The sequence below is a fragment of the Durio zibethinus genome, chromosome 10 (genome assembly GCF_047325235.1).
Source record: "Durio zibethinus cultivar Kanyao isolate XHJ-2024 chromosome 10, ASM4732523v1, whole genome shotgun sequence".
Lineage (NCBI taxonomy): Eukaryota > Viridiplantae > Streptophyta > Magnoliopsida > Malvales > Malvaceae > Durio > Durio zibethinus.
The window spans coordinates 27,791,405-27,814,716 of NC_143171.1; the positions used below are offsets into that span (position 1 = coordinate 27,791,405).

At 30.7% G+C, this 23,312-nt stretch overlaps 5 protein-coding genes across 6 annotated transcripts; 2 read left to right on the top strand and 3 right to left on the bottom strand.

Moving 5' to 3' along the window:
- Positions 1-301: 301 nt before the first annotated feature.
- LOC111291908 (RNA-binding (RRM/RBD/RNP motifs) family protein) lies at positions 302-2,505 on the top strand. Its single transcript, XM_022884038.2, has 7 exons — positions 302-854; positions 954-1,023; positions 1,173-1,240; positions 1,365-1,454; positions 1,541-1,671; positions 1,936-2,082; positions 2,167-2,505. The coding sequence occupies exons 1-7, from the start codon at positions 470-472 to the stop codon at positions 2,182-2,184; spliced, it is 909 nt and encodes a 302-aa protein (XP_022739773.2). The 5' UTR covers positions 302-469; the 3' UTR covers positions 2,185-2,505.
- Positions 2,506-2,634: 129 nt separating this feature from the next.
- Positions 2,635-5,357, bottom strand: LOC111291907 (ras-related protein RABB1b-like). Its single transcript, XM_022884037.2, has 6 exons — positions 5,104-5,357; positions 4,860-4,999; positions 4,028-4,110; positions 3,513-3,717; positions 3,314-3,382; positions 2,635-2,938 (listed from the first exon to the last, which is right to left on the bottom strand). Exons 1-6 carry the CDS (start codon positions 5,147-5,149, stop codon positions 2,846-2,848), a joined length of 636 nt encoding a protein of 211 aa, XP_022739772.1. The 5' UTR covers positions 5,150-5,357; the 3' UTR covers positions 2,635-2,845.
- A 1,772-nt stretch (positions 5,358-7,129) lies between these two features.
- On the bottom strand, positions 7,130-10,416 carry LOC111292916 (proteasome subunit beta type-7-A-like). Its single transcript, XM_022885554.2, has 9 exons — positions 10,271-10,416; positions 9,994-10,180; positions 8,953-9,094; positions 8,705-8,801; positions 8,547-8,616; positions 8,342-8,446; positions 7,988-8,086; positions 7,809-7,896; positions 7,130-7,422 (listed from the first exon to the last, which is right to left on the bottom strand). Exons 2-9 carry the CDS (start codon positions 10,135-10,137, stop codon positions 7,346-7,348), a joined length of 822 nt encoding a protein of 273 aa, XP_022741289.1. The 5' UTR covers positions 10,138-10,180; positions 10,271-10,416; the 3' UTR covers positions 7,130-7,345.
- Positions 10,417-13,564: 3,148 nt separating this feature from the next.
- LOC111292725 (cytochrome P450 724B1-like) lies at positions 13,565-16,511 on the bottom strand. Of its 2 annotated transcripts, XM_089767344.1 has the most exons (9): positions 16,052-16,511; positions 15,595-15,919; positions 15,346-15,498; positions 14,989-15,228; positions 14,798-14,884; positions 14,613-14,691; positions 14,383-14,489; positions 14,043-14,161; positions 13,565-13,783 (listed from the first exon to the last, which is right to left on the bottom strand). In XM_089767344.1, the coding sequence occupies exons 1-9, from the start codon at positions 16,252-16,254 to the stop codon at positions 13,672-13,674; spliced, it is 1,425 nt and encodes a 474-aa protein (XP_089623470.1). In that variant the 5' UTR covers positions 16,255-16,511; the 3' UTR covers positions 13,565-13,671. The 2 variants fall into 2 exon arrangements, with proteins under 2 accessions (XP_089623470.1, XP_022740975.2); XM_022885240.2 differs by lacking the exons at positions 13,565-13,783; positions 14,043-14,161; positions 14,383-14,489 and having other exon boundaries at positions 14,608-14,691.
- A 5,405-nt stretch (positions 16,512-21,916) lies between these two features.
- LOC111292988 (S-adenosyl-L-methionine-dependent methyltransferases superfamily protein) lies at positions 21,917-23,184 on the top strand. Its single transcript, XM_022885664.2, has 2 exons — positions 21,917-22,700; positions 22,785-23,184. Exons 1-2 carry the CDS (start codon positions 22,158-22,160, stop codon positions 23,103-23,105), a joined length of 864 nt encoding a protein of 287 aa, XP_022741399.2. The 5' UTR covers positions 21,917-22,157; the 3' UTR covers positions 23,106-23,184.
- The last annotated feature ends 128 nt before the right edge of the window (positions 23,185-23,312 follow it).

The following is a 23,312-nucleotide window of genomic DNA, read 5'->3' on the forward strand; positions in this document are numbered from 1 at the left end:
TTTAATATTCAAATTTAATTCAAATTGAATAAAACAATTAATCTAAATTAAATTAATGATTATGATTTCAAGTCGATTTTCGATTTTCTTGAATTTTTTGCTCCCTTCCTAATCATAGTTGCGGGTGAGTTTTTTATTTTATAATCACTAGATGTAATTTAATTTACGTTATAATAAGTTTATTAAAGGTTTTCCTTTTTTTTTTAATCTAACAAATATATTTGGAAATAGGTTAAAAATAATTAATATATATATATATAGCCTAAAGTTGGGCTTTAAAACTATTGAAACCCAATGGTGAGATGGGCCAATAATCTTAAAATTTTCTCTCTTTTGCTGCCATGGGAGTGCCCTTCTTTTTTTCCAAACCTTAGTTATTGTTCGTTGTCTTCCTCTTCCAAGCTGAGCCGACAAAGAGCCTAAAACTGCAGAAACACGTGAATTAGAGAACAACAACAAGGCGAAGAATATGAAAAAGGATAAAAGAGAGAAGCAAAAGTTAAAGGAAACTTCGAGTTTCAATCTCGAGGGGGAAGATGATGAACAACAAGATGAAGGGTATCTGAAATCTGATGATGGGTTTGCTGAAACTGACAGGGAAGCTGCAAAAGGTGAAGAAGAAAAACAAGAGGCTAATGATGATAAAGATTATGGCTTTGAAGATGAAAACAGTGTGCCCAACACAAAGCAGAAGAAGAATAAAAAGAAGGAGAAGTTGTTAAAGGAAGCAGCTGAGGCTGATAACCGTGGGGTTTGTTACTTGAGCAGGGTTCCACCTCATATGGATCATGTCAAACTACGTCAGTTGCTTTCTCGGTATGGGGAAATACTTAGGATTTATCTTACCCCTTCTGGTGAGTGATATCAGTGATTTTCAACTCAAAAATGGGTTGCTTTTTTTTTTGTTATTATCTTTGAAAAAGGATTAGTTTTTATTGGTTTTGTTAATGCAGGTCATCCACCCCAAGTAAAGGGTAAGCGTCCTAGACCCTCCAAGGTTCAAGAACAAGAATTTTCTGAAGGGTATGTCATGTATAGCTTAACAAAATTTGTTGTGAATTTTTAAAGATTTTCCCTTATAAATTTATAGTTCTTTCTTAAGTTTTGGCATTGTGAATTTCTGTAAGGTTGATGATATGGTTCAACAATTGCTATCATGTATTATTCTGTAGGTGGGTTGAATTTGCTAGGAAAGGGATTGCAAAGAGAGTTGCTAATATGTTAAATGGTGAACAAATTGGTATGGAAATTAATTGCAATATCTTTCTTCTTCTTTGTAATCTGTATTAATCTTTTGTCAGTAACATGGTGTGTCCTTTCCGAAGGTTTGTCCTTATATTTATGGTCTTTTTCACTCTGTTTAGGTGGGAGGAAGAGATCGTCGTTTTATTACGATCTTTGGAATATCAAATACTTAAGCAAATTCAAATGGGATGATCTTACCGAAGAAATTGGTAACTCATTGGATTATGTATCTGTTTTTCAATGATTGTGGTGCTATTTTTTTGTTGTGTCTAAGTTGATTTCTTTTCTCATGTAGCGTACAAGAGTGCAATTCGGGAGCAGAAGCTAGCTTTAGAAATTTCAGCTGCCAAGAGGGAACGGGATTTCTATCTCTCTAAAGTTGACAAATCTTGTGCGCTAAGTTCAATTGACGAGCGAATGAAGAAGGTAAACAACTACGTTTTCAATGTAACATGTTGCTTGTCATCAATGTAACTAGTTGTGGCTTAGCTACACCTGCAATTCTACATGATGCTTCATAGTTTATCTGAGTCATGTCACTCCAGTGCATGTTCCACCCTAGGTGATATAACTTTCTAGGCTGAATTTCATGTGCTGATGTGCATAGTTTACACAGTAATTTCCTAAACAAAAATGAGTACGTAATTCTGCATGCATGTTCGATCCCCTCATGTTTCTGACTTTGCACAGAAGCAAAAGGTGCAACAGGAGTCTGGAACAAATTCTGAGCCGCCTGGTAGCCAGAAAAAGGTGATTCGTCAATTCCTGCAGAAACAACCAGTTGCAGCTGATACATCTCGAAGCAAACCACGACTCTCTAAAGATATTCTTGCTGGGGTGAGTGTTACTTGACGAGCAACAACTATACTTGTCTTCTCTTCTAGCTTGTTCCCTGATGCTTTCTTCCAATGTTCGTTGCAGATTTTTGCTGGTTCTTAGTAATCAAGGTTTCCATCCACTACGTCAGCACTTAATGTCAGAAGAGTCATATTCTGAATGCAAGGATACGATTGCAATTGTGCAGGCACTCTCATGTTTGTCATTATTATTTTGTTTAATTAATTTAAAACTACTTTTTGCTCTTCTCTATTTGTTATCAAACAAATGCTTGCTTAGCTTAGCTCCATGGAACTTTTGTAGTCTTCATGCAGAGGTTGGACTGGAAGAAGTTTTAACCTGGATTGCACCAACGTAAACGACACTTTCCTTGTATTTTGGTATGATTTATCTCAATAAGAAACATTTTTGGTTGAGGACTCATCATGATGCACATCTGTTCTGTTTCAAGCATCACTGAAGAATTTTCAAGTAATGCTCAATAACAGATTACAGCTTCACCATAATTAGACTAACGAAACGACTCGAATGAGTCTCTTGGCAATAACTGGAAAACATAAAGGGATAGCAATCGTTTTATATATTACTGTGCAAATGGCTCGGATTAAATTAAAATGTGGTAACATATAAATTCCAAGTTCGGAACGAAGAAAAAGAAAAGACTAGTTTTTTACATTCAGTGTTCTTAATTCAACAACTTTAAGGATGTGTTCATCAAAGCAATGTGATGTAGAAATAAAGGCACAGATTGTTTCCATTCCTATTAACCACAACAGCCACCTCTCTGAGAGACGGCTCCATCTCTTGCACCTGATGGCCCTTGGGCACGTCCATAGCCGATCTTGATACCTGATGACTGCCATAATTTCAAAGAGAAGGCCTTTTAATACTTCCGAGTTCTAATGAAATGAAAATAATGAAGCTGAAACCACCTATCGATTAATGAAACATGCTTCTAGGTTCAAACCATATCACACAGGTTTATAAAGAAAAGCCAAATTTTCGGATGGCCAGATTGACCAATCAGTTAGCTAAGCAATGCCAAACTTCTATAGGAAGAGAGAGAGCCCATGTATAAGACACATTCGAAGCACGCACACTAAATCGTTACAATTATTATCATTGAGTTACTTTTCTAGTATGATGAATTAGAGAAAGAAACATCCATATTCAAGAGAAGGTTATGTCTTTGGTTCTAGACGTCCCGAAAATAAAGTGGCTTGATCATTACCTCATTGGATACATCAAAGACTCCTTCCTGGATGTTCTGAAGGATCTTTGCGGCAGTCCTTGTGAAGGCCTACAAGATAAGACAATATTTTAATTAGAACATTCATCAAAAGGAACAAAAAGAACATTAAGAATTCCAGCTAAACAGGTAACATCGGGTACAAAGCAATATGGTGTACCACTTAGGGGGTAATATTTACCTCCTCAACATTTTGAGCCGTTCTTGCAGATGCTTCCAAGAATAAAAGTCCATTTTCCTTTGCAAACTGTTCACCCTCTTCTTTGCTAACAGCTCTCCGGTGAGAAAGATCACACTTGTTTCCAATGAGCATGGTTGTCATGTTGGGATTTGCATGCTGTCGAGCATCCTCCAACCAACTTGCTAGATGATTAAATGTCTCTCTCCTGGTCAAGAGTACAACTTTGCAGTTCAGTTGAAGAGTTTTCAAATGTTCCAGAACTAGATTTGACCAGAAAAGATAGGCAGATGCGCACGGTAAGCTCTAAAAGTTGTAATAATAAAATAAAACAGTCAGTCTTAGCATTTTAATAATACAATTAAGCAGTTGCTAAAATGAAAGGAAAGGAAAAATGTAGAAGCAAAAGCTACAATGGTGAAATGCCACGCCAGTGGAATCTTCACCTCTTCCAAACCCATTATTTATGCATGCCTGCATGTCACAACCTTTGTTTTAACTGTTTCACTATCTCTCACCTAGTAATATCATAGACCAGAAGTGCTCCTGCTGCTCCTCTGTAGTAAGATCTGGTGATGGACCTGAAGGATTCTTGCCCGGCCTGAAATATAAGCAAACAAAAGCTCTTTGCTCAAATCCATCAATCATTGAATAATGGAACAAAAATGATCATAGACAACCAACAAAAAACATATTATTGAGATAACCTAAGCCATCAAATGCATTAATATGCCGTGTTTCATTGGTTCCACATTCCTTGAGAAGGAAGCAACTCACAAATTAATAACTAACTCATCTTTTCATGAAAGGAGTTACTAAGAAACAACTGAACAAATACCTAATGCATCCTATATTGCCGAATATACTTTTACTTACAAGATTGCTAAGTCCAAAAGCTTTGCCTTCTCTTATCTTCATTCTCACCAATCCCACAATACTCAAAACCATAAACCAACTCAATACCAATCAAACAAAAAACAACTGCACGCTTTTGGTCGTAAACTAAATTCAAATTCTTACAAAATTCTACTCTAAAATAAACTCGTATTCTCTGTCACCATCTTCTTTGGCTCCTAAACTAAATTCTTCCATGCCAAACAGCCAAAACTTCATTATTTTCAACAACCTTTTCTCTAAACAGCCAAAGGAAACAAAAATAGAAAAATTTAACATCAAAGTTGAGATTTTTACAAAATCCCAAATCTTTCCTGACACTCAATTTGGCCCCTATACCTATATCAAGTTATTCATACCCAATAGCTAAAAAACAAAACTTTATACCCTTTTCACCAAAAAACCAAGCAAAGAATCTACAAGGAAGAAAAAAGGATTAAAAGTGAATATTTTTACAGTATCCCAAATTTGAAGCTTGATGGGTCTGCCATCAATGGTGACCATCCGAGCACCAAATTCAACACCGATGGTTAGATCATGAACTGGTTGGAATCTCTTGTCTGTAAACTGCAAGAGCAAACATGATTTTCCAACGCCTGCACCACACCCAATTAAAACCCATAAAAATTATTAAAAAAACGAAATTATTCCTAAAAAAAAAAACCCAGATTGGGATTTTTAAGCAGAGAGATGGACTAACCAGTGTCACCGATGATTATGTACTTGAAAAGATAGTCGTAAGACATGGTTCTCTACGACGTCGTCTCAAGATTCTTCGCTTCCTTTGTAAATATTTTCAGACAAAGAAAGAAGAAAATTGGGGGAAGAGAGAAGGAGAGGAATGTAGAAGAAGGAAATACGTTGACGTTTGATTATCCGACAATACAAGTAATCTGTTTGTCGTTGCTTAGTTCAAGCTTTGGTTTGGTCGGAATTGATAGCTTTTTTTTTTCCTTTAATGGGGAAATTGGATAAGTATCTAACAGCATTTTTAACCTTTTCTTTCTTTAATTTAATACTCTAAGTAATCAATTAATCATGTTTTAATTACCATAATAATAATAATAATAATACAGAATTTATTTGTTATTATTTTTTGTTTTAATTTGGCGTGAGATTGTAAGATAATAATTTTTTTTTTTAATTTGTTAGATTTAGTACATATAAATTGCTTGAATTGATTGAAAAAAAGTGTAAATAAAATTTAAAAATCTTTATCGCACAAAAAAATTATGAGTTTTTGTAGTTTTTCTTGGCCTTATCTGGGCCCCACCTAATGCTTTTTTTTTTTAATTGTTTTAGACTTTTTGTAATTATGGATAAGCATGTTTACATTTATTGTTTTGGATTTGGTACATTAAACCCTTTTTTGATTAAAAAAATTAATATACAAAGATTTTATGTTTTATATATTTATATCATATAAAATAATAAATTTTATGTATTTATATTATATTTTTTATAAAAATTATATATTATAATTTATATTGATATAAAAATATAAAATATATTTTAATTTTATTAAATTAATATATAATTATTATTAAAATTATAAATCATATTATTTTTATATTATATTTATATTCTCATATCGTATTATTATATTATATTTTAAATTATAAGTTTAAATGTACATGATAAACTTAGGATTGCAAAATATAAATTTCATAATTGAGTGTATTTACAAGCAAAATATATTAATGTATATTTTTGACGTATAAAAGACATTGGCAATGGCTTGGAAGGGAATGAGATTGCCATTAATCTTGCCCTCCAAGGCATCCTTGTTCATATTTTTGAAGGTCAGATTCTTCAAGCTATGGCGAATGAATAGCCCAACAAGTTACAGCTTAGTAAGTATTGTCTTATGCTTTGATCCAATCCAGCCCCAATCCTAATCATCTTTGCCCGTATTACTTTTATATATCTCGTTGTCAAAATCAAGCACGGCTTTCCGTTGATCAAAGCTTCCCTAGAATAATCCTTATCCACCATCGAAGATTCTTTAGGGGGAAACCCCATGAAAGAGGATAACATGCCAAAAATGCCATCAATGAAGCAGGGAACAGAGAATAGAAAAGCCATATTAGTAGCATTGAAGAAAGTGATAACATCACTGTCCAGAATGTTAAAGATTTGACCTTTGGATTTTTATCCCTGGATATCGTAATCATATAATTAAACATTGGATTTATGAGTTTACAGGAGAAAGAGAGATTTGATTTGAAATCAAATCTTAATATTTTTTAAAAAAATTTTGTGATCACTAAATCACGAAACAAAAGACATTTATTTCATATTTAATTAATATAAAACACAAATTATCACATTAAAATTCATATAAAAATGTGAAACTCAAAATAAATTCTTAAGTTTTATCAATTTTATATATAAATTGTTATTAAAATTTCAAATTGTATAACTAAACTCGATAATTCATGTCATTATATCGTATATAATATTATATTTATATTATATTTTATATAAAAATCGCATGTCATAATTTGTATCGACATCAAAATATAAAATATAATTTTTTTAATTTTATTAAACCTATTTATGTTTTTTTTAAGTTTTAAATTATGTTATCTTCATATTTTTTATTCGTATCGTTTTCATATCATATTTCAAATTGTTAAATCTACATATAAACTTTCATATGGGGTCATTTTATCCTAGGTGTACTTGTTATAGCTAGTGTGAGACTAGGAAAACAAGAAAATAAGTAGAGAAGGAAATATTTGAGGGTGGTCTGAAATTCAGAACTGATAATTCCATGTGAATCACATATCAGTACTAAAATGTTAAGTCACTTCAAGAGGTTACCCAACAAAATCTTAGGTGAACAGATAACAATTGCAGAACACAGATCAGAAAATAGTTCTTTGACAGAGAACAAGCGGAGATAGAAAACTGATCTAGCAATCAGGTACATAAGTGCATCACTCTTCCATTGCATCTCCTCCTTCAATGATCTCCACTTTCTCCTTCAGTGGTGTGATTTTTGTTAAGAGGACCTCTGTAACCAAAGAAATTAAGGAAAAGAAAAAGGAAATCAAACAACATAACACAGTAACTTGGAACATGATACATAAACAACATACCACAGTAACTTGGAACATGATACATAATCTTGTTTGAAGATAAAAACTGTGCAGAGTTAAGGAGTAATTTCCATTCCTAGTTTATTAAAACAACTATCATGACCATTTGGATGGCCTTGCTGACATTCAAATTCTCTGCTATTTCATGTCGACCAAAAATGCTAGTCGCAAAGTTCAATCATGCTAAATCAAAACCTTTGCTAATAGAAACATAGCATGTTGTTCTATTACAGAAATGAAAACACAGAGAGATTGTTCTTCATAGTTAAAATGGATTGAAATTGTAAAGCACATTACTAACCCGTCTTCTTGGGAAAAGAATAGCCCTTGGAGCTGGTGTAAGTGCGAGGATTAGGTTGTAGATGGTTCCTCAAGTATTCTTTGCCACCCTGAGGCAAAATTCATTAAAATAAGAAACTTGCATCAAATGAACATAGGATGTTCCTTCTAACAAAAAGAGGCTGGTGAGTAACAACAAACCTTGGTTATTACACAAATATCAACATTGCTTCCACTTCCTAGGTCATTGAAGATACCAGAGCATATAGCCTCAGTGACAAGTTCTATTCCTTCATCTCTCTGCAAAGAGAAAAATTAGTGACCCAGATACAATGGATCAAAACAAGTGTAGTTGCTACAAATCGTATAACACTGATTTATTTTACTTTATACCGCAATCGCATGAAACGATTTCTTTTACATGGAAAACACATATCACAAAAGATTCTTACACTGCAAACAAACTCATAGCTGTAGAACATGCTGTAGAACATGTTAAAGTAGTCTATCTCTTCAGTCTACAAGATACCACAACAATGGAATAGGTGAACTTACAGCAAGACCTTCTCTGTATTTTGATTCAAATACTGCCATTGCTGCCAGAGAACCAGAACCCATTGTAGCAAATGGCAACGTGTCAGTTGATCCATGGGGGTATATCTGCAGAATTTATGCATTGTAGTGATAAGAAATCAGACTAATATAGAAGACAAAAAGCTACTGTCATTTTGGAAGTGCCAAACAGTTGAAAAAAACTCACAGTATGCAAATGAGGTCCAGTGACATCAACACCACCAAGTACCAAAGCAGCCGAAACATAGCCTTGATAGCTGGACAAATTGCTAAGCAGTTAGAATCACATATTCTCTACAGACTATGTAGAGGTATATTGAATATAAAAAACAGAAAAAACATTACTTGAAAAGGTGTCGCTTGAGAAGGGTCAATGCAGTAACAACCCTTGACTCTCTACCAGTATGATAGCGGTGTAACTGGAGCTGTGAGCTGACCATGTCTGAGGATAAGTATAACACCTTAACAATGGGTTAGTTACAGTAAAATGAGAATGTGAATATAACAGTTTACAGCTGATGCGTTCAAGCATGCAATTTGAAGAAACGACTGATGTTTGTAGAACCATATTAGACACCAATTTCAGAAATTACCAGTTACTGCCTCTGTATCAGCAGCAGTTCCAGCTCCACAACAGTAAATGTTTGGTGCCATGTAATGAATTTTCTCACAATTCTTATCACAAACTATAGGTCCTTCAGTTGCCCTTGTGTCTGCCCCAAGAATAACACCATCCTATACAAAATTTCAAGTTAGAACAATGGCATTGCATAACTAGCATCAGAACTAAGCTAGACAGGATAACCTAGTTATAAAAAACAAATAAGGAGAGATAAGCTGCAAAAGTCTGCATATGACATGTTTGAAGATGAAGAAAATAAGAAGGCAATTTGCAAGTTCACAATAATATGGTGCCAACTCTTGGTTTTTTAAGTTTTGCATCAGACATTAAAGAACAATCGTCATCTCAGTTTCTGTCTTAAGAGCTATATATCAACAATATAAAACACAAAGAACCATGACCACCATTGAACTTAAAATTGACCAAAAAGCCAATCACATCGGTACACATGCCTGCGAAATTTATTCATATATTCTCTGTATTTCAGCTTTTCAAGGGGCTCATTATTTGTTGCAATGATAAAAATCTCGAGCCTAAAACCTCGCTCGCACAGATACAAATCAAGAAAACAGTCACTTAAGCAAAAATCCTAAAGCCTACAACTATAACCAAACTGTTTCCAAATTCACCTTCACATAAACCCACTTGGAAGAATCAACTACTGGGTAGTGACTAACGACACTCTAAAAATTCAACTCTTCTATGTCTATGGCAAACTATCAGTAGTATAATTCTTCAATTCTTCTGCTCTTTAATCTAAAAATCAACAATAAAAACCACAAACAAAAAGTTGAAACTTCCCACTATCAACCACTCAAAAACCCAAATAAGTATCTAAACAATACACTAAATGTGGCTAAAAGAACCGACTTTTATTGGTAAGATAACAAAACGGATTTAAACCCAAACTGGAATCTAAATTGTAAACTAAAATCAGCTAGGAAGAACACATTTTATGGTGAAACAAGCAAAAAGATTAAAACCAGAGTTTAATTTCCCTCAAATTTAGTACCTGGAAGATCAAGCCAACAATTGTGGTGCCCGTTTTACGAAACGATGGCGGATTAACGCCTTGCTTTGCAAGCATCTCGTTTCTCTTACAAAGATCGAAGCTGAATCCACCCTTTGGAGGCATTTCAATCAACGATTTCGACATGTTTCGTTTTTTTTTTTTTTCCACAAAAAGGTTATTCTTTGACCTAAAAATAAAGGAGAAAATTGAAATTTGAATAAAATTTATGAAAAGTTAGGGATTTCGATTAGCAAAGATTATATGCGGGTGTGCTCACCGGAAAGCTGAGAGAGAACCCAATCGGAGAGCAGAAGTTGAAGTTCAGTGAAGAAGAAAAGTGATCGAACCAAGGTAACCTACATAAGAAGAAAACAATTTTTGTTTTTTTGCTAATAAGGGTCCCATTTATAACTTATTTGTATTTTACACCCGGCAGACGGAGAGATTAGTTAACCGTATATATGATCATTTTTAAAATGAATTAATTATGAAAAAAGCAAAACTTTTAATAAAAATTATATTACAGGGTGGTAAAAATAAAAAAAATATTTTGTGTTTTTATATCTCAAATAAATTATGACTTGTGTTGTTATAATTTCTATGTTATATATATATATATATATATATATATTTTTTGACATAAAATAAAATTAATATAAATAAATGAATTATATCTAATTAATCTAATTAATAATATTAATTTATAAATCAAAATATTATATAATTTAAAAATTCATCTATCAATTTATACAAATTTTTTTATTCAAATATTAATTTGTACATTAATATTATAAAAAAATATGCATAATGTAAGAGCGAAAAAACCCAAAAAATCAAACATGAGGAAAAGAGAAAATACTTACCTGAATAAAAAATTTGTAAAAAAAAAAAAAGAAAATTAAGAAGAATTGTTTGAGCTAAGAAGAACTCACCTAAAAACATATAGAAAAGAGCAAAAAGAAAGAGAGGCGAGAATAAGAGACAATGCAAAGTATTTTCAAATAAAAAAAATTTTTTTTTTTTATCATTTTTTTCTTCATTACGTAAGAAAAAAAAATTATTCAAAGAATAAGAAAAGGAGAAAAGCATATTGATTCATGTTTTTTGAGAAGCTTTTGAAGAAAACTTTTCTCAAAAATTACCCTTTAACTTTTTCTTTTACATTGCTAAGTTGTCATAATTTGAGATTTAAATAGCAGTGAAATAATGGTATAACGGTTGTTTTTTCGTAATAACATTATCATTCATCATTGTTATTGAATAAAAAATGAGAAAAAATTTGAATCTTCATTGTAGCGACGTATCATGATCTCAAATTATGACGTAACATTGAATAATAGTAATAACGATTCGTTATTACCGTTACTTCATTTTTCATTTAAAAATTTAGGAAAAATATTTTTATTTGACTCTAATTAAAAATATAAAATAGAAACAACAAATCAAAAAATAGACATTAATTCAAAAATTCAGCAAAAAAAAAACCTACAAAACTTAAGACTTTCAAGGCATCAATTCTCTCAAATTAAATTTCAATCAAAATCATATACATGCAGTTTAAGATAAAACAATTAATTCGATACTCAAATTATTTTTTTTTAATTTCAAATTTGCTAGAAAAGAGGTAGGAACTACTAAGATTTAAAATGAAAGATAAGAGATGACAGTGAGACTTAAGGTAAAGAGAGACAAGCAAAGAGCATACATTGAAAAAAAAAAAAAAAGGAGAGATGGAGATGAAGATGAAGATAAAAGCCTGGAGAGAAAAATTATTAAATGAAGGTTTAGGGAATGAGAAGTTGTGGGGTAAGTCCGTACAATTTAGTCAAGAGTCAAAAGAAATAAATTTGGAGGCTATTGTTGTTAAAGATTGTCCTTTGCATGAAGGCTAGCAAGTCTAATTTATTGTAAACCCATAAAAAGTAATTCTCTTAACCCATAAATAGTAATACTCTTGTTTAATTTATGAATATCTTAATTTATAAATACTTAATCACTTGTTAGCTGATTTATGCACAACATAAATTGGTAATAATTTGATAAATATGATAATTAAATAATTAAATATATCATTATTATGGTTATCTATTTTTTACATGTTTATTTATCTCTTGTTATTTTTTAATAATCATATGAGTAATTTTTTAAATATTAACATTTTACTATAAATATTTTTTTTAAATAGATAAAACACATGACATGATATAAATTACTTTAAAAATCATAAAATAAGAGTTTTTATGATTAATAATTAAAATTATTATATGTTATAACAAGTTGAACAAAATTAAAAAAAAATTGATGATTGCAATTATCGCAACGACCGTAAAGATCTCCGTTATATCTATAAAAACGATAAATACGATCTGACCGAAAATATAATTATCGTAATTTAAATCCTTGATCACAACAAAATTTAAGAGAATAGTTTTTATATATTGGAATACATAATAACACTATTATGAATCATGACTTCTTCAAGTAAATGAAAGAATGAGGAGACACTTAATTATAATGTTCTTCAAGTAGATTTGACGATTTGCATATTAATATTATATAAAATATTAAAATTCGTGTATTTTAATTTTATTTATATAAAAATTACATATTTAATATAAAAATATAAAAATATTCATTTGATTTTATTAAATTTATATATAATTATTACTAAACTTTTAAATTTATTATTTTTATAATTTTTTATTATATTCATGTCGTATTTTAATATATATATATATATATATTTATATAACGGCACTTGTCCCAACAAATTGCAAAACCATGGCGTCTTCAAGAAACAGAGACAAGCTGGAGTCGTAGTTCTTGACCCTGGAGACGACTATATCAAATCCTTCCGCAGCTCGTACCCAGGAGGTTATCAATGGAGTAACAGGGTTTAGAGTTTTGAGAGCAGAGTGCCAAAACCAACAACAACAGGAAGAATAAAAAAGAGTTAAAATCAATCCCTGATTTCCATTATCGTAAGGATTGAATTGAGTGGTTATATTTATCATGCATGGAAGACAGAAACAACAAGTTATATGGAAACTTACAGGGGTCTCTCATACAAGTTTTGGGTCATATTAAAGAGATTATTACAGGATTGACTTGTGTTATTATAAACAGATCAAATAATTTAAAATATGCTACAATGATATAATATAAAAATGATATGAATAAAATATATAAAAATAATATAATTTAAAATTTTAATAAAAAATCATAAAAATATTTAATAAAATAAAAAAATATTTAACATTTTCGTATCGACATGAATTATAATATATAATTTTCATGTAAAATATTATACAAATACATAAATTATAAGTTTACTTGATGTATAAATAACAATAACTGTGTAGCTTGAGGTTTACACGATACTATTCTTAATGAATGATTCTTTGAATTTGGGTTATATTGATTAGAATAGTTTTGATGTAATAATATTTTATTTTTCTCTAAATAAATAAAATCACTTAACAAAAAAAAGAGTTGAATATCAATATATATATAGTACACCATGGACTCCTACCATAAGGATATTACTGTTTGAGAAGAGAAAGGCTTTCCATACCACTGAACTTTAAATCTGAAATCTTCATTTTATAGCATAAAGATTACAACTATTTTATATATATGAATATATATATATATATATATATTTAAGTAGAACTACAGTCAGGTTTGTTTTCCAGCCATGGCTTCTATTGGCTTAATCTCCAAAAGCAAGCCTCTCCTGAACTCCACATAAGGGTAAGCAAGTGGGAAATCATCTGCCATTGTTTTCCAACTGGTGAACCAAAAAAACCAAATCCCAAATCAAATTATGATTCTGATAAGAAAGTATAGTGGATATATTAATAAATAGAGTAGGATGTAGCTTAAAGTCTATATATGCTGTCTAGCAAGATTAACGAACTATAATCTGAAACCTAAAAGGTAATTATTGTGCTGGTTCCTGAGTGGGGTACAATGGCCTTTCAGGATCCAATTAGCCCGACCAGTTGACATGTTATATATTAATGGGACTTTAGATGCTGAAATTTTACCTGTAATTCAGGACAAGATGATGAAGGAAGAAAGCAATCTCTACTTTAGCTAGCTCAGCCCCTGGACATAGCCGAGGACCACCACCAAATGGCATCACCTTTTTGCTTGTTGCTTTATCCTGTGCAAAATGGCCGACGATTGGATTATACCAGAGGAAGAAAACAAAGAAAATAGCATTGTTTTTGTGGGTTAATGCAGGGCTTTTCTATGTCAACCAAGCACATCAGGGCTATCTAATGCCTGCTTGATCTCTTTTTCCTTCATTTTTCCCCTTTTTGATATGTTCTTTTTAATGGATTAATTTTGCTACTGAGTGCTTTTGGGACATGGTTTACTTACAGTCCATCTCCAAGGATTGAACTCCATAGGATTTTCATGAAGAGATGGATCAAAGTGAGCTGCAGTGAAGACTGGAAGAATCTTCCATCCCGAGGGAATGAAATATCCTGGAATAGATATTTCATAACCAGAGCCATCTCCAAAATGTAAGAAAATCATTGTGAAGCAAATAGAAAATAGTGAAATGATCAACATGAAAAAGAAAACAAAGGGTTGTTGTTAAAGTTAACCTTTGAATTTGACATCTTGAAGGGCTATGCGGTGAACAAATTTGACAACATTTCCACACCTCATAGCTTCGTAAACAACCTAGATACAAACTAGAATTTAAGTTTCCTTTGACAGACAACCTTGTAGATAAGCTCTGAAACTGCAAGTTGCATAGGAAAGTTGGTTTTTCTCACTACTTTCTTACATTGCAGGTGAATTTCATTTTCTGGTAATCTTCCCAGCTCAAGGGTTCACCATCCTCTTTGCTTTTCCTTATTGCTTTATGTTCTTGCTGGCATAATTGTCAGAAAAAAAAATAAAAGAAAGAAAACTTTATTTAGTCAAGTAATATTCATGCATGCAAATGCATGGAAGAAAGAGAAAGAAGAGTATGACCTTTAAATTTTCTAAAGCATTTGGAGCATGGGCAAGAAAGTAGACAATCAAGGCTATGAGTGTTGCTGTTGTTTCATAGCCTCCAAGCAATATGTCCAACACAATGCTAACTGTTTCTTCATCACTCAGACTCCCTTTTGACAAAATTACATCCAAGAAATCTCCTTTTGAAAGCTCTAACTTCTCCTTTTTCCTTTCTTTTATAATCTCTCTAACAGTTGCAGAAAGCCTTGCTCTAGCCTGAAAAAGATAGTGATGAAATAGGAAAAGGGTACCTTTATTAGATGTCAGAATTAATTAGAGAATTTGAAGCATAGCAATTAGCCTAAGTTTGCTAAGTTTTCTTTATATCAGTACCTTCACTGCACTGGCATAAGGTGTTCCAGGGAGGTATACTGGCAAAGACACAAACCCTTTCATGTAAGTTAGAAAATCTTCCAGGATCTTGAAAGCCAGTGGCTCTTCTGGTTCAATACTTAAAAGATGCTTCACCATAAGATTGAGTGTAAACTGTTTACAAGAAAGCAAGATTGATGATTGATTTAAACATGCATGAGAGCTGAAACAAAGATTAATTCATATATGGTTTTCGATATCTGATCCAACCTTTTTAACTTCTTTATAGAAGCCAATTTCTTTACAATTTTCCCATGAATTCATCATTGAGATTGACATCTTTTCGACACAATTAAGGAAGTCTGGCTTTGATTTAGAGGCACTGATGAAGCTGGAGCCAATATTTCGTAGCATTTTGTGAACATCCCCAGAAACAATAAGCAAAGAGAACTTGCCAAGAATGCCATGCATGGCCTTGGGGTAGCTGACCTGAAATAGCTTCTCTTCATTTTGAAGAACAAACAAGTTAAGCTCATAGTCACAGGAAACTACTGTTGGGCAGCCAAACAAATGAGATTTGAACACTCTTCCATACCTGTCTAGCAGCAACAAGACAAGGATTAATTGTACAAATAACAATGCAAGGCTACTTATAGCATCCAAGAAATGAAAAATGACAATGATAACGACAATAACGACGGTGATTCTTGCTTGCATAGCTTGTTACCTAGAGCAATGTTCTTGCAAGAAATTTCCCATGGAGTTTGATTTGTGAGGCTGAAGGAAACCAGGAGTTTCCCCAAACAAAGGCCAGCCCATGCTCCCATGAGGTAAGTTTTCAGGCTCTTGTTTTGCAAAAACTTGTAGAAGTAAATAGAGCCCTAGTCCTAGCAAGAAAGCTGTTAACAGGAAAGGAAAGAGACCAACCATAATTTTTGTTTGTTTGATATGATCTCTTGCAACACATACAAGTGTGTAATAAAGCAAGTCTTGTCTGAGTTTATGTATTTAAACAAATTCCATTGGCTTTCTTTGTTTTAAATTCTGGCTCAGTTGTCTCTTCTAGTTTTATTTCTCAAAAAGTGGTGAAATAGTTAAACCTTTTGGAGACTTTTTTTGTTTTAAACCATGTGAGCTGGATATTGGATCTAAAGCCTTTTTAAGTGTTTTGCTCTAATGAAGACATTGATAAATAAAAAAAAAAAAATTATGTATAGGGAATATTTGTCTAGGATGACTATGAAGAATTTAATGTAGGAAAAAAAAAAGAAATATGAAATCGGGTTTAATCTTATTACTTTATATAATCATTTTTAAAAAATAAATTTAAATTTAAATCTCAATACCTATAATTTTTTTTTTTTTAAATTTTCAGAATGATTGGTAATATGACGGGTTGATTTGGAATGAAAAATTAACTTGGTTTTAATTGGATAATTTGTTTATGACAAGTGAAGAATGACATGAAATAAATCTCTTACCAAAAATGGAGGACAAAAATGTACTATTGTTTATACTTCTTCCAAAATTGTACTTGATCATGTTCTATTAGTATACATATTACCATAAACCAAGATATTAAAAAGAGTTTAAAATGAATTGATCTTTTGATATTTTATCATTAACCTTAGATATTATTATATATAGTAATTGATAAGAGGTCTCAAGGCAAGAGGAGCCCTATAATTATATTCCCTCTAAATTAATGAATTCAAAAGTATTGGCAAATGAGTCTCACCTAACCTTCCCTTATATCCAAAAAGTCACCTTAATGCAATGGAAACCCTTTTTTTTTTAATTTTTTTTTGTATTAAAATTGAAATTCGAGATATTCAATTTTAAAACAATTACAGTATTATTAAATTAACAGCTTATTGATAGAAAAACCATTATCGCTATCTTTCCAAATTACTTATGAATAATTTTCTTCCAAAATGTGACAAACTCTTCTAAAGAGCTTAGATGCTAACAAATTCTCTATTACGAAACACAGATCAAAGGCAGTATGGTGCAAAGGTTTGGACAAGTATAGAAAATAAGAAAATGGAACTAGGGTTCCCTAAAGAAAGAGCAAAGAGGGCCCTTTTGCAAGCTAAAGAGAACAAAACTTTCAAAACCTTTTGATTAGGTTTTTGCCTTTTGGTGCTCTTAAAAATGGTGTTTGAAAGCGATGTTTGGCATAGACACCCGACCAAAACCTTGCTGCCACAATTCAGAAACACATTTTTAGGCTTTTGCAATTGAATTCTATAAACCTGAGATGATTTTTTATTTTACGAACACAATTTTACGAAAATTATTATGAAATTTTGACGTGATTTAATCAGATTATTCTGACGAAATTAAATCAATAAGATCAGAACTCTGTTGGGGCAATGAAGAGGCAAAAATGCAAAGAAAAAAAAAAAAAAGCTTGATTTAGTTGGTTCAATTTTACTCTTGCAATAATTAACTCTCTTTGCATGGTGCACGTGCAAATGGATAATGGTGCCATTGACAATCGAATGGTTGGCATCTAGAAGAACTAATTAGCTGGATATCATTATTTTTCAATTTTCATGATTGCATGCCTCCTTTGGCTTCGAATTCCTTTTTTTTTTTTTCACCCCTTAAGTTTTTTTTTTACATGTTAATTTTTTAGCCTATTTATATGTTACAAGGAAACTTGGAAACCTCTTTTGTTTGTGTTGAGGCTGTTGGCCTGTCTTGTTATATATTTTGTTTTATATTTATTTTCAAACCTTGGTAAGTAGGATAATTACAGTTCATTTTTTTTATATTCAAACTTAATTTAAATTAAATTGGATACCATAATTTTAAACAAATTTTTAATTTTTTTAATTGTTTTCTCAACCGATTGATAAGGTCGATGGAAAGTAATAATTCTCTCCCACATTGATTCCTGTCGGGTTTGTTTTGTCTCATTGTTGGCTGTTGCTGATGGTTTGGTCTATCCCACTATGTTTGGAAACTTTGTCATTGCCCTGTATAATTACAATAAAATCTTTGTCTTGCTTTTCAAACAATAATCTTAATTGTTTGTAATTTAAGATTGGGATAGGAGGCGTGCACATTTTCAAATGAAAGTCATGAAACTACCTGGCCCATGCATTGCACATGGTAACCAAACTTCATTAACATAAGTTATATGATAGCAATCTATACGAAAATTTTGGAGTTTTAGGAATAATTTACAAAAAAATTTGCGGTTTAAGGTCATGGTTTTGTTAGAACAAACATTGAAAAATTGAAATTACTGTTTTTGGTAAATTTAAAATTTTGAACAAAGACTCCAAGACGTGTAATAGTACTACTTTCTTTAAGATTTTATTTATTATTATCGTATTATTTAATTAATAGGTATATAAAAGGGTTGCAAGCAATAAATTTTGAGAATACAATGAAATCCAATGATTGATTATGTTTTGTATTGATGAAATCAGTCCATCGAATAATCATGAGTGTATCACAAGATCATTGAACTTCTATAAAAATTTTCTGCAACAAAACTTTTATAAAAGAAATTTGAAATTTGAAGAAAAGAAAGAGTTCCAAGAATTCTTTTTGTATATTTTCAGAAAACCAAATGAGCATTTTATAAACAAAAAAATATTTTTTTTACACACATAATTATATATTTTGAATAAACAAAAATTGTCTATTTTTGAACAGTTAAAATTATTTATTTTGAACAGACTTATTTTTTTATTTTGAACAAATTTAACTATCTATTTTTTTTTAATGTGAAATTATTTTCTATATTTTATTTTAAAAATCTTTAACAGGTTTAAAGATAGAAAAGAAATTATAAATGTTGAAATTTAAATTTTAAACTTGTTAAATATTACTTTAAAGATGAATGTACGAGCTAATTAAATTTTAATTATATATTTTTTAGTTTTTGATAGCAATCTATAGGAATATTTTGGAGCTTTAAGAACAATTTTTTTTCTATAATTTTCTCAATCTTTTGACAATTAAGGCAGCAAAGTCTTGGTTTTGAATCATGCTTTATGCAAGTTGTTTGCCTTTCAATGAAGTGGAGGGTGATTCTTCATCTCTTTTCTTTATTAAATAATTGTAACATCTCAAATCCACATTAGAAAATTGTAAGTATATGATACGTTGCAAGATATTTTTATGATATAAAATCATAAAAATTTTAGATCAAAACGGATAATATTTTATAAATTAAATGCGAGTCTCTTCAATAATTTTACTACTATTAGTTATGTATATTTACAAGAAAGGTTGTGACTTAGGGATTACAATTTGAGAATAAAAAAAAAAATTATAAGTGTCGAAATTTAAATTTTAAATTTTGTTAAATATCACTTTAATGATAACTATACAAATTAATTAAATTTTAATTTTATATTTTTTTAGTATTCAATAAGATCGTGGAATTCAAACCTTATAATTTAGTTTAATAAGATCTTATACATCACTCAAATTTCATGCGCTAGAAATCCATGAATATATTTTTGTATGGAATGAGTCGGCCAAAAGTAGTACTAAAAGAATTGGCCTCCCTTCACTTTTTTTTTTTTCCCACTATTTCCAATATGGTTCCCTGTCTACCCCAAGAATGCATGCTTCATCCCTCGTGTAAATCATATTACAATATTTAAATTCAAAATTTGTGTTCATTAAATTTGGTAGCACAAATTTGATTTTATTTTGATTCAAAGCATATTTGAATTATAATTTATTTTTATTCGACCCTTATTATCTTTTCGTTTGATCGATCTAATGTGTTTCAAGATTTTATTTTTAGAATAATTTTCACGAAAATCGAATCTGGATTGACAAAGATAATACTCTCTTTAATCAATTAAAGTTAAATAACGTGGGTGAATTATGATTTAATTACTAATAATTTTTTTCTTTGAAATGAAAATAAAATATTATCGAAATTTTATAAAGTGTATAAAATTTAGAGAAATAGATTTATAATATAATTTAGACACAGTGATTGGTATATTCGTGTCATAATAAATTTTAAATTTAGTATATTTATATCATATTTTACATAAAAATTATATGTCACAGTTCGTATTTATATAAAAATATAAAATATATTTTTTTATTTTATTAAATTTATATATAATTATTATTAAAATTTTAAATCGTATCATTTTTCGTATTTTATTTTTATATTATATTCATATTAAATCATTATATCATATTTCAAATTATCAAATCTAATATAATTCCATACTTAGGCCTTAAAGAGTGCATGATTATTCATGTACAAAGGTCGATCATGGTTTTGAATCCTTCCTTCACCTTTTTGTCTGAAGAAAAGATGAGGAGACCCTTTGTCTCCGGGAATGGGTGGGAAAGCAATAATCATTTGAGACATTTTCTCTTACAAAACATCATCTCCATGATGTTTTTTTATGAGACCTCATTGCACGTTTGGTGCAGCTAAATCATGATTTCTTCTTGTCTTCTCTTGTCACTTTGAAGTAGACTTTCATCCCTTCTTTGCAAAAGAATTTTTTTTCCCCACTTTTCAAGAAAACTTTTTTTCTTTTTTGAATTTGAATAAATGGAATCTTATAGGGTTTTTGATTCAAAAAATTCGGCTCATATGAATGGAATTTAAGCTCATTTTTAGTCTTGATTGCCGCTATGCTTTCATGATTCATCACTTTCAAAAGTAAAATGGGTTTTTTTGCAACTTAAGCAATATCTTAATGGGAATAAAATAGTACTTTTCAAATAGTCATTCCAATTCAAGCGTCCCTTTATCTTACTTGCGCATTAAAACCGAGAAAACAAATTAATATTGATAAGTATCAAATTTTTTTTCATTAAGACAAAATTTTAGTACAAGTAAGAGAAGAAGAAAGATTTGATTCGAAACCAGACCCTTAATATCTTCTCAAGCGTCTTTAGCCACTAAACTAAAGATTTAAAAATAAATATAAACTTTTAGTTCATTTGATAGTCCCATTAAGATTCAAATAAAAATTGTATTCTCATATGCACTGACATTGAAGTAGGAATAGCATCAGAGCATATTTTAGTTATTTTTGAAATGTTCATATATGAATTCGTTTAATATTTATAATATTTAAAATTATTTAAATATTTATTTAAGTTTAATATTATTATTCAAATCTAAATTAATTTAAATAAGTATTATTTATTTCAATATTTGAATTTATTAAAATATATGTTTGTTTAAAATTTTTATCAAAGTATAAAATAAATAAAAATTTAATTTAAAATTTAAATTTATTCTTAATTAATAATAAATAAAAATTATTTTTAAGATTCAAAACCTTTTACAAGTATAAAATTTCATATAATATTTTACATATATAAACGGATAACGAATTTAAATATCTATTACTATTTATTAAAATTTAAATGGATTCAAATATTAGATATTTAAAAAATATTATTTATAGTTATTCTAAATCTATCATAAATAATAAATTTTTTATCCAAATCTATCAATTATTTATTTATAATTATTCAAATCCAATATAAATAAATAAAATAATAACATTTATTTATTTATTTATTTACTATCTATTCACATCCCTACATTGAAAATCTTTCGGACGAACTCTCAAATGGACCCTTTGAATGTTTGTCCCCTCTAATTAATTACCAATCAAATCATGGGCCTTCATGACATTGAGCCATTAGTAAGATCGATAAAGTAGTACAAAGAGCCTAACAAGGGCCCATGTATAACTTATTTTTGTGGGCCCGAATGGATACCTGCAAGTGTTTACAGCCATAAATCAGCAAGCTTTTCTGCAATCATATGAATCAGGAAAACCTGGAACGTGTTTTTCAAGTCCTGAAAACAAATGCTTCCTATTCACGTACAACCCAAGCCATGGCAGCCATCAATTGCAGCAAATCCACAAAGTTCCTCTTCTCTTCTGTTAAAAAACAAGATTCTTCCAGTAAAAATTTCAAACACTTCGAATGAAAACAAGGAAGCAAACCAATCGAAAGCAGGCAGAATCAAACGCCTGGTTCTTACCAATGAAGGCAGAACCAAACTAAACACATTTCCTGACAGGGAATTCTATGCTTATCCACGGTTTGTGACTCATGTTGATGATGGCTTCATTGCCACATTAACAGATTTGTATAGGGACAGATTAAGGCCTGGGTCAGAGATTCTTGACCTCATGAGCTCATGGATTAGCCATCTACCAAAGGAAGTTGTTTACAAAAGAGTGGTTGGTCATGGACTTAATGCTCGGGAACTTGCCAGGAACCCTAGGCTGGATTACTTCTTTGTCAAGGATCTAAACCAGGATCAAAAACTTGAGATTGAAAATGGCAGTTTCGACGCGGTGTTATGCACTGTCAGTCTACAATACCTTCAGCAACCTGAAAAGGTAAGCTGATGCTATTTTGTTCATCAGAATATGAAGTTATACAGGAATCAATGAAAGGGTCTGAAAGTTTTTCGGTTTTTGCAGGTATTTGCAGAAGTTTTTCGGGTGCTTAGGCGAGGAGGGGTATTCATTGTAAGCTTTAGCAATCGACTTTTCTATGAGAAAGCCATCAGTGCCTGGAGAGATGGAACTGCATATAGTCGAGTACAACTTGTTCTGCAGTATTTCCAGTGCATTGAAGGATTTACTCAGCCAGAAGTGATCCGGAAATTACCAACTGCTGGTAATGCTCAAGATGACAAATCACCATTCAGTTGGTTCATGAAGTGGCTTGGTTTATTTTCCGGTTCAGACCCTTTTTATGCCATAATAGCTTACAAGAACTTCAAACCTGTATATGAATGAAAGAAAACTAAAGCAGATACTGCTATCTACGTTTGAGCTTAACTACATCAATGATGCATAGATTTCTCTATTTAATCAATGTTCTCTCCTTTGAGCAGTCTGAATTGGCTTAAATTTCTGTCATTTAGCATTAAACTAAGAATGCGTGCATTGTTATCAACTGGAAAACTAACTAAAGGTTGTTTTGTACTAAAACTTATGAGGCTG